The 17,037-nt window shown below is 44.0% G+C and overlaps 1 protein-coding gene across 1 annotated transcript in view; it reads right to left on the reverse strand.

The window, feature by feature from the left end:
• The window catches only part of LOC139367912 (ankyrin repeat and BTB (POZ) domain containing 2b), a 161,390-nt gene that overhangs the window by 53,455 nt on the left and 90,898 nt on the right, over nucleotides 1-17,037 (reverse strand). The window contains exon 3 of the mRNA XM_071106296.1: nucleotides 90-300. Within this exon, the coding sequence (XP_070962397.1) occupies nucleotides 90-300 (211 nt within the window). The remainder of the gene's footprint in view (nucleotides 1-89; nucleotides 301-17,037) is intronic.

Below are 17,037 nucleotides of genomic sequence, written 5' to 3' on the forward strand. Positions count from 1 at the left end.
AGAGAGAGAAAGAAAGAGTGTGTGTATGAACTGTGTGTCTCTGTGTGTGCGTGTGTGTGTGTGTGTATAAACATCCATATAACCCCTACCTCTCCTTGCTGAGGGCCATCCTGGGTGGGTCTAGGTTGGGGTTCTCCATGGACTCCATCTGTGGGCAGCGGAGGAAGTAGTAGAGGGTGTGGAGGGCGTCGGGCAACCAGGAGACAATCTGTTGGGGCCGGGTGTGGCGGGCCGGGCTGAGCCCCGGGCGTACGGAGCTCAAACGCTGCATGTGGTGCATGGCTCTGGACACCAGGTCACCTAGGAGAGAGACACAGGGAGATGGTGAGGGTGAAGGTGAGATTAGGGCTGTTGCGGTGACCGTATTACCGCCACACCGGCGGACACGAGACATGAAGGCAGTCAAATTCCATGTGAAAGTTTAGTCAAGGTAATTAGGCTTCTACAAGCTCTGATGCTGCTGATGGTCATTAGCAGCCTACCAAACTTTCTAACTGCCTGGTATTCAGCATCTATCTATTGTCCCTCTAATTACTATGACATCAATGCAAATGTAATCGAAAATCTAATCGAACACTTCATGAGAGCCCATAAGCTCATGTTGCGCAACATTTCTATAGGTTAAGCAATTGCGCGAGGAAACAAAGCAACGGCCTCTACTAAAAAGAGGAGGATCCCATCAGCTTTCTATAGACTAGGCCTACTATATTTATTTCTCAACTTTCCTAATATTAAGCACATTGTTTATCTTTACAACAGAAGTATAGCATAACTGGCTGGCATGAAAAGTGTGGCGCAGCAGTCTATGGCACTGCATCAGAGTGCTAGAGGCATCACAACAGACCCTGGTTTGATTCCGGGCTGTATCACACCCGGCCGTGATCAGGAGTCCCATAGGGCGGCGCACAATTGGGTAGGCCATCATTGTAAAATAATAATTTGTTCTTAACTGAATTGCCTAGTTAAATAAAGGTTAAATAAAAAATTAATAAAAAAATGAACAACAGGGAAAGCATTCTGCATTTTCCCACTGCCCCTGTCTCGAGACAGGTGCATAATAACAGTCTATTGTAAATCAAAACAAATTTCTCACATGTATTATTTAGTATATGTAGAGAAAATATTAAATCAAGAATAGTGTGATGGGTATACATATTAGTCTTACATATTAGTCTTTCAGTGAAATTATTCAGTGGATTTGGAAAGTATTCAGATCCCTTGACTTTTCCCACATCTTGTTTTATTACTTCCTTAGTCTAAAATGTATTAAATTATGTTTTTTCCTCATCTACACACACACAATACCACATAATGAGAAATAAAAAACAGTTTCATACATTTTTGTAAACGTACTAAAAGTAAAAAGTAGAAATACCTTATTTACATACAGTGGGGCAAAAACATATTTAGTCAGCCACCAATTGTGCAAGTTCTCCCACTTAAAAATATAAGAGAGACCTGTAATTTTCATCATAGGTACACTTCAACTATGAAAGACAAAATTAGAAAAAAAATCCAGAAATTTTAGGATTGTAGGATCACATTGTAGGATTTTTAATGAATTTATTTGCAAATTATGGTGGAAAATAAGTATTTGGTGACCTACAAACAAGCAAGATTTCTGGCTCTCACAGACCTGTAACTTCATCTTTAAGAGGCTCCTCTGTCCTCCACTCGTTACCTGTATTAATGGCACGTGTTTGAACTTGTTATCAGTATAAAAGACACCTGTCCACAACCTCAAACAGTTTTTCTCATTTTGTCTGTCATAGTTGAAGTGTACCTATGATGAAAATGACAGGCCTCTCTCATCTTTTTAAGTGGGAGAACTTGCACAATTGGTGGCTGATTAAATATTTTTTGCCCCACTGTATACTCTCCTGCCCAATGTGGTACGGATCTGCTATTTTTATACTCTAGAACCGGAACCCCCATCAGGAGCTGGACAGCTAACTAGCCAGTTAGCCACTGCTAGCGGTCTTCACAGTTAACTCGGACACCAGCAAGCCTCAGTTCGGTCAATACCTGCCAGTCTGCACAGCGCAATATCAACCCAGAGCATATCGGACTGCTTTTTCTCTACCACATCTCCGGATTCCTACCGCAAGCTCTGAACCTTTACACCGGACCCTTTTATTCCACCCCCCACACATGCAGTGACCTCACCTGTCTTAATTGGTGCCTCTAAAGACAAAACCTCTCTCATCATCACTCAATGCCTATGTACGTTTGTTTATGCGTAACTCTGTGTTGTTGTTTGTGTCGCACTGCTTTGCTTTATCTTGGCCATGTCGCAGTTGTAAATGAGAACTTGTTCTCAACTGGCCTACCTGGTTAAATAAAGGTAAAATAAAATAAAAATAAGTGCATCGATGGCGTCATCCCCACAGTGACCGTGCGTACACATCTCAACCAGAGGTCTGTTTTGCTAGACTGGAATATGTCCAGGGATTCATCCAATGGCGTTGAGGAGTATACCACCTCAGTCACTGGCTTCATCAATAAGTGTATCGACAACGTCATCCCCACAGTGACCGTACGTACATATCATAACCAGAAGCCATTAAAGGCAACATCCGCACCGAGCTAAAGGCTAGAGCTGCCGCTTTCAAGCAGCGGGACACTAATCCGGACACTTATAAGAAATTCCGCTATGCCCTCAGACAAACCATAAAACAGGCAAAGATTCAATACAGGACAAAGATTGAATCCTACTACACCAGCTCTGATGTTCTTCAGAAATGGCATGGTTTGCAAACTATTACGGACTACAAAGGGAAACCCAGCTGCGAGCTGCCCAGTGACGCAAGCCTACCAGACAAGCCTTTTATGCTCCACTTCGAGGCAACACTGAAGCATACATAAGAGCACCAGCTGTTCCGGGCGACTATGTGATCACACTCTCCATAGCCGATGGGAGCAAGATATGTAAACAGGTCAACATTCACAAGACCGCGGGGCCAGACGGATTACCAGGACGTGTACTAAGAGCATGCGCGGATCAACTGGCAAGTGTCTTCACTGACATATTCCATCTCTCCCTGTCCGAGTCTGTAATACCAACGTTTCAAGCAGACCACCATAGTCCCTGTGCCCAAGAAAGTGAAGGTAACCTGCCTAATTGACTTCCGTCCCATAGCACTCACATTGGTAGCCATGAAGATCTTTGAAAGGCTGGTCATGACTCACATCAACACCATCATCCCGGAAACCCTAGACCCACTCCAATTCACATACCGCCCCAACAGATCCACAGATGACGCAATCTCAATCGCACTCCACACTGCCCTTTCCCACCTGGACAAAAGCAACATGTGAGAATGCTGTTGATTGACTACAGCTTAGTGTTCAACACCAAAGTGCCCAAAAAGCTCATCACAAAGCTACGGACCCTGGGACTAAACACCTCCCTCTGCAACTGGATCCTGGACTTCCTGACGGGCTGCCCCCAGGTGGTAAGGGTAAGCAACAACACATCTGCCACACTGATCCTCAACACTGGGACCCTTAGGTGTGCGTGCTTAGTCCTGTACTCCCTTTCCACCCAGAACTGCGTAGCCAAGCACGACTCAAACACCATCATTACGTTTGCTGACGACACATCAATGGTTGGCCTGATCACCGACAATGATGATCCAGCCTATAGGGAGGTCAGAGACCTGTGGTGTGGTGCCAGGACAACAACCAATGTGAACAAGACAAAGGAGCTGATCGTGGACTACAGCAAAAGGTGAGCCGAACAGGCCCCCATTGACATTGGCATGGCTGTAGTGGAGCAGGTCGAAAGTTTCATGTTCCTTGGTGTCCACATCACCAACAAATGATAATGGTCTAAACACACCAAGACAGTAGTGAAGAGGGCACGACAACACCTTTTCCTCCTCAGAAGACTGAAAAGATTTGGCATATGTCCTCAGATCCTCAAAAAGTTCTACAGCTGCACCATCGACAGCATCCTGACTGGTTGCATCACCGCCTGGTATGAAAACTGCTTGGCTTCTGACCGTAAGGCGCTACAAAGGGTAGTGCGTATGGCTCAGTACATCATTGGGGCCAAGCTTCCTCCCATCCAGGACCTATATACTAGGCGGTGTCAGAGGAAGACCTTTCACCTTTCACGGTAACCTGTTGTATTTGGCGCACGTGACAAATACAAATTAATATGATTTGATCTACATTAAATATCTCAGGTCTTTTCTTTTTTGTGTGTGCACGCGGGATAGAGGAAGAGCAATTCTTACACTATTTTTCTAAATTCAATCACTCTTCTTTTTCACCCTCATCATTCAGTTAATTCAAGTTTTGAAGTTGTGCACAATTATCAGTTTGGTTTATATTGCCTATTCATTGACAACATTCATTCAGGTAGAGACACATTAGCACCTTGGGAACCAAAAGCATAATCAGCGCTCTAACTCCCCCCTGCGGTGGTCTGGAGCAATGATGTAGTGACGCAGGGTAATGGACTAAACCACAAATTACCTCTAAAAACTTCAGCATAATCTCAAACCTTTTAACTGAGGAACCACTGTACATATGGAAGTAGTATCTATAAAAGGTATTTGTCAGCCCACGTTCGGAGTGGAGTAGGCCTAAACCACCACATGGAGACGGTTCATTCAGTAGCTGATGACTTTTCCCTATGTATGTACACTATGAAACTCACAGAGACACACACACATACACATGTATCAGTGGTGGTCGGTGCCGTTAAAGATGAGCTATAATTAACTTTCCATTCACCCAGTTCAATGTAACATTGATAGGTTTAGGCTACTACATGATACTAAAATTTCCCCTATACCAATCATGAGGTTGCTACAACAGGTCGAGATAAAAAAAATAATAATTGTAATCCACACAGTGACCCATTCAATACCGTCTTGTACACTCTTGCCTGCATCTAGCTGATCTAAGTTAGATGCAGTTGTATAATTCCTTCTCGAATCTACGCGTTATCCTCCTCTCACATCTTTCCTTCACTTGTGGACTTCAGTGCACCATACAACAGTTGTCTCTGACCAGGCGAAAACCTTCATACCATAAACTCTAACCACTACACACAGCCTACATCGTTGCCACCTAACGTCATAGTCAACATAGCTAGCTACTAGAACTAACGTGTTAATAAACCCGCTACAATCACGCAGTACAGTGTACAGCAAGCAGTTTAGTAGCTACATCTGCGGGCCCTGGTGGCAATACATTGAAAAAACAAAAGTTTACCTTGGAAGAGTTCCAGTGTTGGATAGCCATAGCCAGCTAACATAGCATCCCTCTCTGTTTGAGCCAGGTGTTTGAGTAGGCTAATTTTGTTAGCTGCATCAGCTAGCTAGGTAAGTGAAAGTAAAAAAATAACACAAAATAAAGCTAGCTCTGTCTCTTTCTTCTCCTTCAGTTTGAAGAAATGTATTTTTTTTTAAACTGTTAAACTATTGTCTTTCTCTGTCTTTGAGTCAACTACTCACCACATGTTATGCACTGTAGTGCTAGCTAGCTATAGCTGATAGCTGTAGCTGATACTTGATTGGTTCAACAACATGTCAGTTCATTCTGCAAAAGCTCTGATAGGTTAATGTGTCCTCCGGCTAACACCATAGTTCTACCCCAGAGAGTGATGTTGAGGCCAATGTAGACCTTCATTGCAAACAGTGTGTTTTAATCAATTATTTGGTGACATTAATATATTTAGTATAGTTTTATCTAAAAAGGAAAACTTGTAGTCACTGAGGAGGATAGTCATCCCCTTCCTCCTCTGATAAGCATTCACTGACAGGCATACATACACAAAGGAGGCAGGGTCATGTTTTGGATCATATAGCACACATTTAACATAATTACCCTTATAGGTTAATCTCTAACCTGATCACCGTTGAGTGGGAGGATGGCTGGATGCCAGGACTGAGTGTAGGAAGAGAGAGGGGCTGGTGAAGGGGTACCATAGGGAGTCAAGTCCTCCAAAAAAAGCCAGAGCCTACTTGTAGCTGAAGGGCTCAATTGTGTTCCCACCAACCGGCCCGCTCCATGGGGTCTCAGAGGAATTCTACCCCAGGACGGAGAGCCTCTCCCTGGCTTCCCAGCCCTGATATACCCCCTGGGGCTTCAGGGCTTAGCTCCACAGGTCTTGAGGATATGAAATACAGCATTATTGGATTCCATGTAATATTGGATGGATTCCTGCCTCAGAACATGTGAGCCAATGAGGCTGTTTCTGTTCAAAACATGTCAACAACCCAACCTACCCAGTAACAGTAGGGTAAAGGAGCATAGGGTTTTAGAATCTTATGTTGTACTGCTACAAGGATACTAGTTCACAATGTTGTGGCTGTACTAGATATGATGGTAAGAAAATAATAACATAAGGTATTTGTTGATGTGAATTTTCAATTAAAGACATGTATAGCCTAAATCTCTGTGATCCTATGCTTTACATGTAGTGCAAAAGCATTGTGCAATGTCCCAAAAATATCATAAACGTTATTATAACCTGGCAATGTGAGCATTTGAAACTTCTCTTCAATAATGTGCACTATAAACAGGTTTTAATCTGACTAAAGTTTAGTAAACTATGTTAAAAAAAAAAGTAAAACAATAAAAAGTTGGCTCTTTATATTGTACATTGTTGAATAAAAGTTTATAATTAAATCACTCTGCCATATTATATTGAGGTTTATGGTAATTTCTGTAGTATGAAAATATATCTCCATTGTCTCTTCTTATCTTAATATCCCTTTATCGTTAGCCTGTTTCAAGCACGCCATGTTCCACTAACAAAGTCATTCTCTTACTCTAACACCAGCGTTTACCAAATGGTGGATTGGAGAACCAGTGGTGGGCCGCAGCTAAATCCCTTTGGGTTGCCGCTGGTTTACAGCTGGGATTCTGGCTACAACAATTACTTCTGTTTGTTTACTCAGTGGTTTAAAAGAACATTCTAGTAGATTTAGTGGGATTATTTGCTACTACCCCAACCTACCTCATTATGTTATTCACTTTACCTCTCTGTGTCTCTCTCTGTCCCTGTCTCACCCTCTGCTTCTGTCATGTTAAACTTACTACAAGATCTATGCAGACACAAGATTAGGAGTGTTGCAGAATCCACCCAAAAATGTATTTGTTTAGAAGTAATAACTAGTGATTACAGACTATTGTGAAATGGTAGAACCTGCTGTAGCCAGCTAGCTAGCCATGTGTTTTTTTTCATGACCATGACCATGACCATGACCAAAACAAGATGACATTCTATGTTTAGCTGATATGGGAATGAATACACAAGCAACATATCAAACTGGGATAATGTTTTAGGTTACACTGGCCGTATAAATCTGATATTTCACATGGGAAGCTAAAAAGGCTAGTTATCGTGCTAGATTTTTAGCCAGGATGCCAGATAGCTACTACTAGCAAAGGGACTCTTCCTTGCTTTCACAAAATTGAAAGACACACATTTCTTTTTTGCTTTATCGTGTTACCAAAAGGTGGCCACTACTCCAAAAAATCCCACTCCACCCACATGCTCGCACACACATAGATCAACTGAGTGAAGCTTGTAGTAACCTTAGGATCATACTTTAACTTATGTTTGCCATTGTACTAGTATACATGAGTTATTAACCTTTTTTGAATTGTGGCATACCCTTAAATACAATATAAAAACCAACTATTTCCCCTATCCACCAGCTTTTTAATTTTATTTCTCACTGGTGTAGAAAAAAGAAACTCTGCACACCACAAGGCCCCATGTTTAGTTTGTGTGTGCGCCCGCTCGGTCAGCTAAGTCCAGCCCAGGGCTCCAGCAGGACTGGCTGCTTCCATACAGATGCCCCAGTGTCTGCCCTGTCTCCTGGGCAAGGCGTGCCAACCCCATGTGTGTGTGGAGGCCTGGAGAGTGCCAGCTGAGAGCTCAAACCAGCGCCATAGCACAGGAGACACATTACACAAAGAGTGCACTCAGAGAGTGAAAGAGTGTGTGTTTTTCTTAAACACCCGACTACCGGCCAGAGTGTGTGTGTGTGTGTGTGTGTGTGTGTGTGTGTTTCAGGTTGTATTGTCACATGCACAGGATACAGTACAGTGACATGATTATCTTGCGAGCTCTTTCCCAAAAATGTACAATAAAGGAAGTAATATAGATAACAAATAAAAACAAATGTGAACTGCGAGAGAAGTAAAAAAGAAAAGAAAGGAGAATGCAGTTACAGGTGTTATAGTATATACAGTTCAGTGCAGTGCCAGTAGCGTTACTACAATGTGCAGGGGTAGGGTTGCAAAGGGAAGTTATATTAATTTAAACTTTACCAGTAAGGTAAAAAAAAGTTTACCAGTAAACTTCTAGGATTTTGGTATATTTCAAGGATTTTATGTAATCTATCACACGGAATCAAGTGGCACTTTTAGGTACTTCCGGTTATCACAGGTGTCTGCAAAAATCTTTGGCCCTCTGTGTGCCTTTATCAAATGTAAAATATTTGAAATAATTAAGATAAAACAATATACAATAATAATAATGACAAAGCTGTAAAACATTATCCTAAATATCAACATTCAACTTAGTGAATACCATTGGTGTTTAATATGACGATTTCAGCACAAAATAGTTGGAAGAGTTGCAGAGGTAATTCCATTGTTGATTAGATGCTTTTTTCATTAAATAGGCTATTTTCTATTGAACCATATGGTCTATCTACTAGAAAATCATGGACAATATGGACACAGATATAATAAATTAACACTATACTGTATATGAATACATTTATTGAAGTATAAATTACCAAAGTTACAATAGATTGCCATAGATGTTATGTTAATTACCCAAATTACTGAAGATTCTGGTAACTTTGGTAAATTACCGGTAGCTTTGCAACCCTATGCAGTGGTACTGGAGTGATTGAGGTTTGTTAGTATGTGGGTATGTGTGTATGCGTGAATGTGAAGAGTGTCAGTTTAGGTGTGTGTGGCTGAGTGATAGAGACCTGAGTCCGTGCAGGTAGTCAGTGCAGATAGTCTGTGGGAGAGAGGGAGGGCAGGGATCGTTAGCTATTCAACAGTTTTATGCTATTCAACAGTCTTATGGCCTGAGGAAAGGCACTCTTTCGGAGCGCTGGTCCACATCCCGATGCTCAGAAACTGCCTGCCAGATGAGAGCAGAGAGAACAGTTCATGGCGGAGCGCTCGCACCCAGTGATGCGCTGGGCCATCAGCACCACCTTGCGGTTGTGGGCAGAGCAGTTGCCCTACCAGGTGGTGATACAATCAGTCAGGATGCTTTCGATGGTTCACCTGTAAAAGTTCCTGAGGATCTGAGGTGCCATGCCAAATCTCTTCGGTCTCCTGAGGGGGAAGAAGTGCTGTCGTGCCTTCTTTACGACTGTGCTTGTGTGAGATGACCATGTTAAGTGGTGTGGATGCTGAGGACCTTGAAGCTCTTGACCCTCTCCACTGTATATATTTCCTGTAGTCCAAAAGCTCCTCCTTGGTCTTGCTGATGTTGAGGGAGAGATTGTTGTCCTGACACCACGCAGCCAGATCTCTGACCTCCTCCCTGTAGGCCGTCTCATTGCCGTTAGTGATCAGTCCAACCACCATCGTGTCGTCAGCGAACTTGATGGATTTGGAGTCGTGTGTGGCCATGTGTGTAGGTAAACAGGGAGCACAGGAGGAGGCTAAGCACACACCCCTGGGTGGGTCCCTGTGTTGAGGGTCAGTGTGGCGGAGGTGTTGTTGCCTTCCCTCAACATCTTGGGTCAGCCCGTCAGGAAGTCCAAGGGAGGTGTTCAGTCCCAGGGTCCCGAGCTTGGTGACGAGCTTGGACAGCACTATGGTGTTGAAAGCTGAGCTGTAGTCGACGATAAGCATTCTCACATAAGTGTTCCTGCAATTGAGATCGCATTGTCTGTGGATCTGTTGTGGCGGTATGCAAATGTCTGTGTCCAGGGTGTCTGGAATGATGTAGTTGATGTGTGCCATTCTAAGCACTTCATGATTACAGATGTTAGTGCCACAGGGCAGAAGTCTTTGTGGCAGATTGCCTGAGTTTTTGGGAACAGGAATGATGGTAGTCAGCTTGAAACGTGGGGATTACAGACTGGGAGAAGGAGAAGTTGAAAATGTCAGTGAAGACGCCTGCTAGCTGTTCAGGACATGCCCTGTGGACATGTCCTGTGGACATGCCCTGTAAAACCGTCTGGCCTTACGACTTTATGAGTGTTAACCTTTAAAAATTCATTACTAAAGTCAGCCTCAGACAGCGAGATCAAATCGTCTGGTAGAGAGCAATCGTTGGGTAGCTCACGGCTAGGTCCTCCTTTATAATCAATAATAGAATGTAGTCCTTGCCACATGCGACAAGCGTCAGAGTCGGTGTAGTAGGATTTTACCTTATTCCTGTATTGTCTTTTTGCGTGTTTGGTGGCTCTGCAGAGCTCGTAGAGGAACTTCTTGTACGTACTCGTGGCATCGACTGTTCAGTCATGGCCAAAAGTTTTGAGAATGACACAAATATTAATTTTCACAAAGTCTGCTGCCTCAATGTCTTTAGATATTTTTGTCAGATGTTACTATGGAATACTGAAGTATAATTACAAGCATTTCACAAGTGTCAAAGGCTTTTATTGACAATTACATGAAGTTGATGTAAAGAGTCAATATTTGCAGTGTTGACCCTTCTTTTTCAAGACCTCTGCAATCCGACCTGGCATGCTGTCAATTAACTTCTGGGCCACATCCTGACAGATGGCAGCCCATTCTTGCATAATCAATGCTTGGAGTTTGTCAGAATATGTAGGTTTTTGTTTGTCCACCTACCTCTTGAGGATTGACCACAAGTTCTTAATGGGATTAAGGTCTGGGGAGTTTCCTGGCCATAGACCGAAAATATCAATGTTTTGTTCCCCGAGCCACTTAGTAATCACTTTTGCCTTATGGCAAGGTGCTCCATCATGCTGGAAAAGGCATTGTTCGTCACCAAACTGTTCCTGGATGGTTGGGAGAAGTTGCTCTTGGAGGATGTGTTGGTACCATTCTTTATTCATGGCTGTGTTCTTAGGCAGAATTGTGAGTGAACCCATTCCCTTGGCTGAGAAGCAACCCCACACATGAATGGTCTCAGGATGCTTTACAGTTGGCATGACACAGGACTGATGGTAGCGCTCACCTTGTCTTCTCCGGACAAGCTTTTTTCCGGATGCCCCAAACAATCGGAAAGAGGATTCATCAGAGAAAATGACTTTACCCCAGTCCTCAGCAGTCCAATCCCTGTACCTTTTGCGGAATATTAGTCTGTCCCTGATGTTTTTCCTTGCTGCCCTTCCTGACACCAGGCCAACCTCCAAAAGTCTTCACCTCACTGTGCGTGCAGATGCACTCACACCTGCCTGCTGCCATTCCTGAGCAAGCTCTGTACTGGTGGTGCCCCAATCCCGCAGCTGAATCAACTTTAGGAGACGGTCCTGGAGCTTGCTGGACTTTCTTGGGCGCACTGAAGCCTTCTTCACAACAATTGAACCGCTCTCCTTGAAGTTCTTGATGATCCAATAAATGGTTGATTTAGGTGTAATCTTACTGGCAGCAATATCCTTGCCTGTGAAGCCCTTTTTGTGCAAAGCAATGATGACGGCACGTGTTTTCTTGCAGGTAACCATGGTTGACAGAGGAAGAACAATGATTCCAAGCACCACCCTCCTTTTGAAGCTTCCAGTCTAATAATCGAACTCAATCAGCATGACCGAGTGAGCTCCAGCCTTATCCTTGTCAACACTCACACCTGTGTTAATGAGAGAATCACTGACATGATGTCAGCTGGTCCTTTTGTGGCAGGGCTGAAATGCAGTGGAAATGTTTTTTTGCGATTCAGTTTATTTGCATGGCAAAGAGGGACTTTGCAATTAATCACTCTTCATAACATTCTGGAGTATATGCAAATTGCCATCATGCAAACTGAGGCAGCAGACTTTGTGAAAATTAATATTTATGTCATTCTCAAAACATTTGGCCACGACTGTAAACTCAGGGTTAGCTACTATAGCCTCATGTGCGTCGGCCCTGTCCTTTAGCTTGACAGGTATCTCAATATAAATCCAGGGTTTCTGGTTCGGAAAGCAGCTAACTTTCACTGTGGGGACAACATTGTCAATGCACTTTCTAATGAAGCCAGTGACGGAGGTCATAGGCTAGTCAATGTCATCGGCGGAGTCCCGGAACCTATTTCAGTCCGTGCAAGCAAAGCAGTCTTGTAACCTAGCCTCTGCTTCAATGGACCATCTCTCAATCAAGGGTACATCCTGCTTGAGCTTTTGAATGTAAACAGGAAGTAGCAGTATCGTGATCTGATTTGCCGAAGGAGGGCTTTGTAAGCTTGCTAGTGTGCCGTGTAACAGTGGTCTAAAACTTTAGTGCCTCTCGTGAAAAGGGAGACTTATTGGTAAAAGTTTGACATCGCGTATTTCAGTGACGCAGCGTTAAAATCCCTAGATACAATCAGACCAGCCTCTGGGTGCGCAGTTTCCTGTTTGTTTAGAGATTCGTACAAATCATTGAGAGCCAGTGCAGTGTTGGCCTGAGGTAGGATATAAGAAACTGTGACTATAACAGATGAAAACTCTCTCGGGAGATAGAAGGGTCGACATTTGACCATCAGGTATTCCAAGTCGGGTGAACAGTAGGATGAGACCGTCACTACGCTAGAGTCTGCACCCCATCTGATGTTGATGTAGAAACAAACACATCCCCTCTGGATTTCCCTGAAGCCAAAGTCTTGTTCCTCGGGGTGTGTGAACAATTTGTTGAGAGTGAAAGCCATTGGGGAGTGACTCATTCGAGATCTAAGTTTTAGTGAAACAGATGATATTGCAATTACGAATGTCTATTTGTGGGCAAATACGTGACCGAATGTCATCCATCTTGTTATTGAGTGACTGAACATTGGCCTGTAAAATAGACTGATGTGGTGGCCGGTTTTCCCTTCACCTTGGTCTCACCAGTACGCTCGCTCTCCTGCCCCTTTCACGGTCGGAGCCTGCAAGACTGTAACCATACGATACAGCGCCATCTTATCTTGTGTGTGTGTGTGAGCATAATATTTTTTTCTAAATGCCTTACTAACCGTCAGTGTGTGTATGAACGTAGCCTTGTCTTGTAGGGACAAACAGCAGAGTGTTCAGTCAGTTTCGAAAGAGGAAACCTATCCCTCCATCCCCCTCAGCCCCCCTACACTCTCAATCCTCCCCCCTCCACCTTTCCATCACTTCCCCCCTCACTCTGTCCTTCCTTTCCTCCACACTCCCATCCTCTACCTTTCCATTGCCACCCCTCCCTCACTCTAATCTTCCCTTTATACACACACACCCTACTCCATCTTCTACCTTTACGCCTCAGCCTTCTATCCCCCCTCCCCATTATCCCTCTACTTCTCTTCCACCTTTCCATTCCTGTCCCTCCCTATGGACTCTTTTCAACCCTGCCAGCCCTGACTCTAAACAAACCTCAACAGGTACAGTAGAGTACAGTATGTGTGTGTGACGTTTACCGCGAACAGAGAGAGCCCTTCACACACCGTATCACATTTCCTGGCTTTCCTCATGACAAGAGTGCCTCGAAATTGCCAATGCCTGGAAAAATCACAACTCAATGTCCTCAGTTTATATCTCAACAGTACTCAACAGTTCTTCTAGATTTCCCTCACAGCTCACACTGGTTCCACAGATTCAGCTGGTTTTCTGCTGACACCAGCTATATGAGAAAATGGATGTTCCAAATGGGCACTTTATTCTCTATGTAGTGCACTAGTTTGGACCAGAGCCTGTAGTGCACTATACAGTGAATTCTGAAAGTATTCCGACGCCTTTCCTTTTTCCACATAATATTATGTTACAGCCTTATTCTAAAATGAATTATAAAAAATAAACTCAAAAACAAAAAAAAATACACACAATTCCCCATAATGACGAAGTGAAAACAGGTTTTTAGAAATTTTAATTGAAAACAGAAATACCTTATTTTCATAAGTATTCAGACCGTTTAATATGAGACTAGAAATTGAGCTCAGGTGCATCCTGTTTCCATTGATCATCCTTGATTGGAGTCTACCTGTGGTAAATTCAATTGATTGGACATGATTTGGAAAGGTGCACACCTGTCTATACAAGGTCCCACAGTTGACAGTGCATGTCAAAGCAAAAAGCAAGCCATGAGGTCGAAGGAATTGTCCGTAGAGCTCCGAGACTGGAGGCACAGGGTACCAAAACATTTCTTCATTATTGCAGGTCCTGAGGAACACAGTGGCCTCCATAATTCTTAAATGGAAGAAGTTTGGAAAAAACAAGACTCTTCCTAGATCTGTCCGCACGGCCAAACTGAGCAATCGGGGGAGAAGGATCTTGGTCAGGGAGGTGTCCAAGAATCCGATGGTCACTAACAGAGCTCCAGAGTTCCACTGTGGAGATGGGAGAACTTTTCAGAAGGACAAGCATCTCTACAGCACTCCAGCTATAAGGCCTTTATGTTAGAGTGGCCAGACGGAAGGCACACCTCCGTAAAAGGCACATGACAACCTGCTTGAAGTTTGCCAAAAGTAATCTAAAGGACTCTCAGACCATAAAAACAACATTCTCTGGTCTGATAAAACCAAGACTGAACTCTTTTGGCCTGAATGCCAAGCATCATGTCTGGAGAAAACCTGGCAACATCCCTACAGTGAAGCATGGTGAAGGCAGCATCATGCTGTGGGGATTTTTTTCAGCAGCAGGGACCGGGAGACTAGTCAGGATCAAACTAAACAGAGCAGAACACAGAGAGATCCTTGATTAAAACCTACTCCAGAGCACTCAGGACCTCAGACTGGGGCAAAGGTTCACCTTCCAACAGGACAACAACCCTAAGCACACAGCCAAGACAACGCAGGAGTGGCTTTGGGACAAAAACCTGCTTTTGCTTTGTGATTATGGGGTATTGTGTGTAGATTGATGAGTGGGGGGGGAACTATTTATTCCATTTTAGAATAAGGCTGTAACGTAACAAAAGGTGTACAATTCAAGACTCTGTAAATCTATATATATTTTTATTTTTATATTTTTATTTCACCTTTATTTAACCAGGTAGGCTAGTTGAGAACAAGTTCTCATTTGCAACTGCGACCTGGCCAAGATAAAGCATAGCAGTGTGAACAGACAACACAGAGTTACACATGGAGTAAACAATTAACAAGTCAATAGCACAGTAGAAAAAAAGGGGAGTCTATATACATTGTGTGCAAAAGGCATGAGGAGGTAGGCAAATAATTACAATTTTGCAGATTAAGACTGGAGTGATAAATGATCAGATGGTCATGTACAGGTAGAGATATTGGTGTGCAAAAGAGCAGAAAAGTAAATAAATAAAAACAGTATGGGGATGAGGTAGGTAAAAATGGGTGGGCTATTTACCGATAGACTATGTACAGCTGCAGCGATCGGTTAGCTGCTCAGATAGCAGATGTTTGAAGTTGGTGAGGGAGATGAAAGTCTCCAAGTTCAGCGATTTTTGCAATTCGTTCCAGTCACAGGCAGCAGAGAACTGGAACGAAAGGCGGCCAAATGAGGTGTTGGCTTTAGGGATGATCAGTGAGATACACCTGCTGGAGCGCATGCTACGGACGGGTGTTGCCATCGTGACCAGTGAACTGAGATAAGGCGGAGCTTTACCTAGCATGGACTTGTAGATGACCTGGAGCAAGTGGGTCTGGCAACGAATATGTAGCGAGGGCCAGCTGACTAGAGCATACAAGTCGCAGTGGTGGGTGGTATAAGGTGCTTTAGTGACAAAGCGGATGGCACTGTGATAAACTGCATCCAGTTTGCTGAGTAGAGTGTTGGAAGCAATTTTGTAGATGACATCGCCGAAGTCGAGGATTGGTAGGATAGTCAGTTTTACTAGGGTAAGTTTGGCGGCATGCGTGAAGGAGGCTTTGTTGCGGAATAGAAAGCCGACTCTTGATTTGATTTTCGATTGGAGATGTTTGATATGAGTCTGGAAGGAGAGTTTACAGTCTAGCCAGACACCTAGGTACTTATAGATGTCCACATATTCAAGGTCAGAACCATCCAGGGTGGTGATGCTGGTCAGGCGTGCGGGTGCAGGCAGCGAACGGTTGAAAAGCATGCATTTGGTTTTACTAGCGTTTAAGAGCAGTTGGAGGCCACGGAAGGAGTGTTGTATGGCATTGAAGCTCGTTTGGAGGTTAGATAGCACAGTGTCCAAGGACGGGCCGGAAGTATATAGAATGGTGTCGTCTGCGTAGAGGTGGATCAGGGAATCGCCCGCAGGAAGAGCAACATCATTGATATATACAGAGAAAAGAGTCGGCCCGAGGATTGAACCCTGTGGCACCCCCATAGAGACTGCCAGAGGACCGGACAGCATGCCCTCCGATTTGACACACTGAACTCTGTCTGCAAAGTAATTGGTGAACCAGGCAAGGCAGTCATCCGAAAAACCGAGGCTACTGAGTCTGCCGATAAGAATATGATGATTGACAGAGTCGAAAGCCTTGGCAAGGTTGATGAAGACGGCTGCACAGTACTGTCTTTTATCGATGGCGGTTATGATATCGTTTAGTACCTTGAGCGTGGCTGAGGTGCACCCGTGACCGGCTCGGAAACCAGATTGCACAGCGGAGAAGGTTGGGATTCGAGATGGTCAGTGACCTGTTTGTTGACTTGGCTTTCGAAGACCTTAGATAGGCAGGGCAGGATGGATATAAGTCTGTAACAGTTTGGGTCCAGGGTGTCTCCCCCTTTGAAGAGATCCTTGGGGATCTTGGTTTCAGAAAGGGGATAGTTTCAGAAATAGAGGGTCCAGATTGTCAAGCCCAGCTGCCCAGCTGATTTGTACGGGTCCAGGTTTTGCAGCTCTTTCAGAACATCTGCTATCTGGATTTGGGTAAAGGAGAACCTGGAGAGGCTTGGGCGAGTAGTTGCGGGGGGGGGCCGAGCTGTTGGCCGAGGTTGGAGTAGCCAGGCGGAAGGCATGGCCAGCCGTTGAGAAATGCTTGTTGAAGTTTTCGAT

The sequence above is a fragment of the Oncorhynchus clarkii genome, chromosome 2, assembly GCF_045791955.1.
Source record: "Oncorhynchus clarkii lewisi isolate Uvic-CL-2024 chromosome 2, UVic_Ocla_1.0, whole genome shotgun sequence".
In the NCBI taxonomy this organism is placed as follows: Eukaryota; Metazoa; Chordata; class Actinopteri; order Salmoniformes; family Salmonidae; genus Oncorhynchus; species Oncorhynchus clarkii.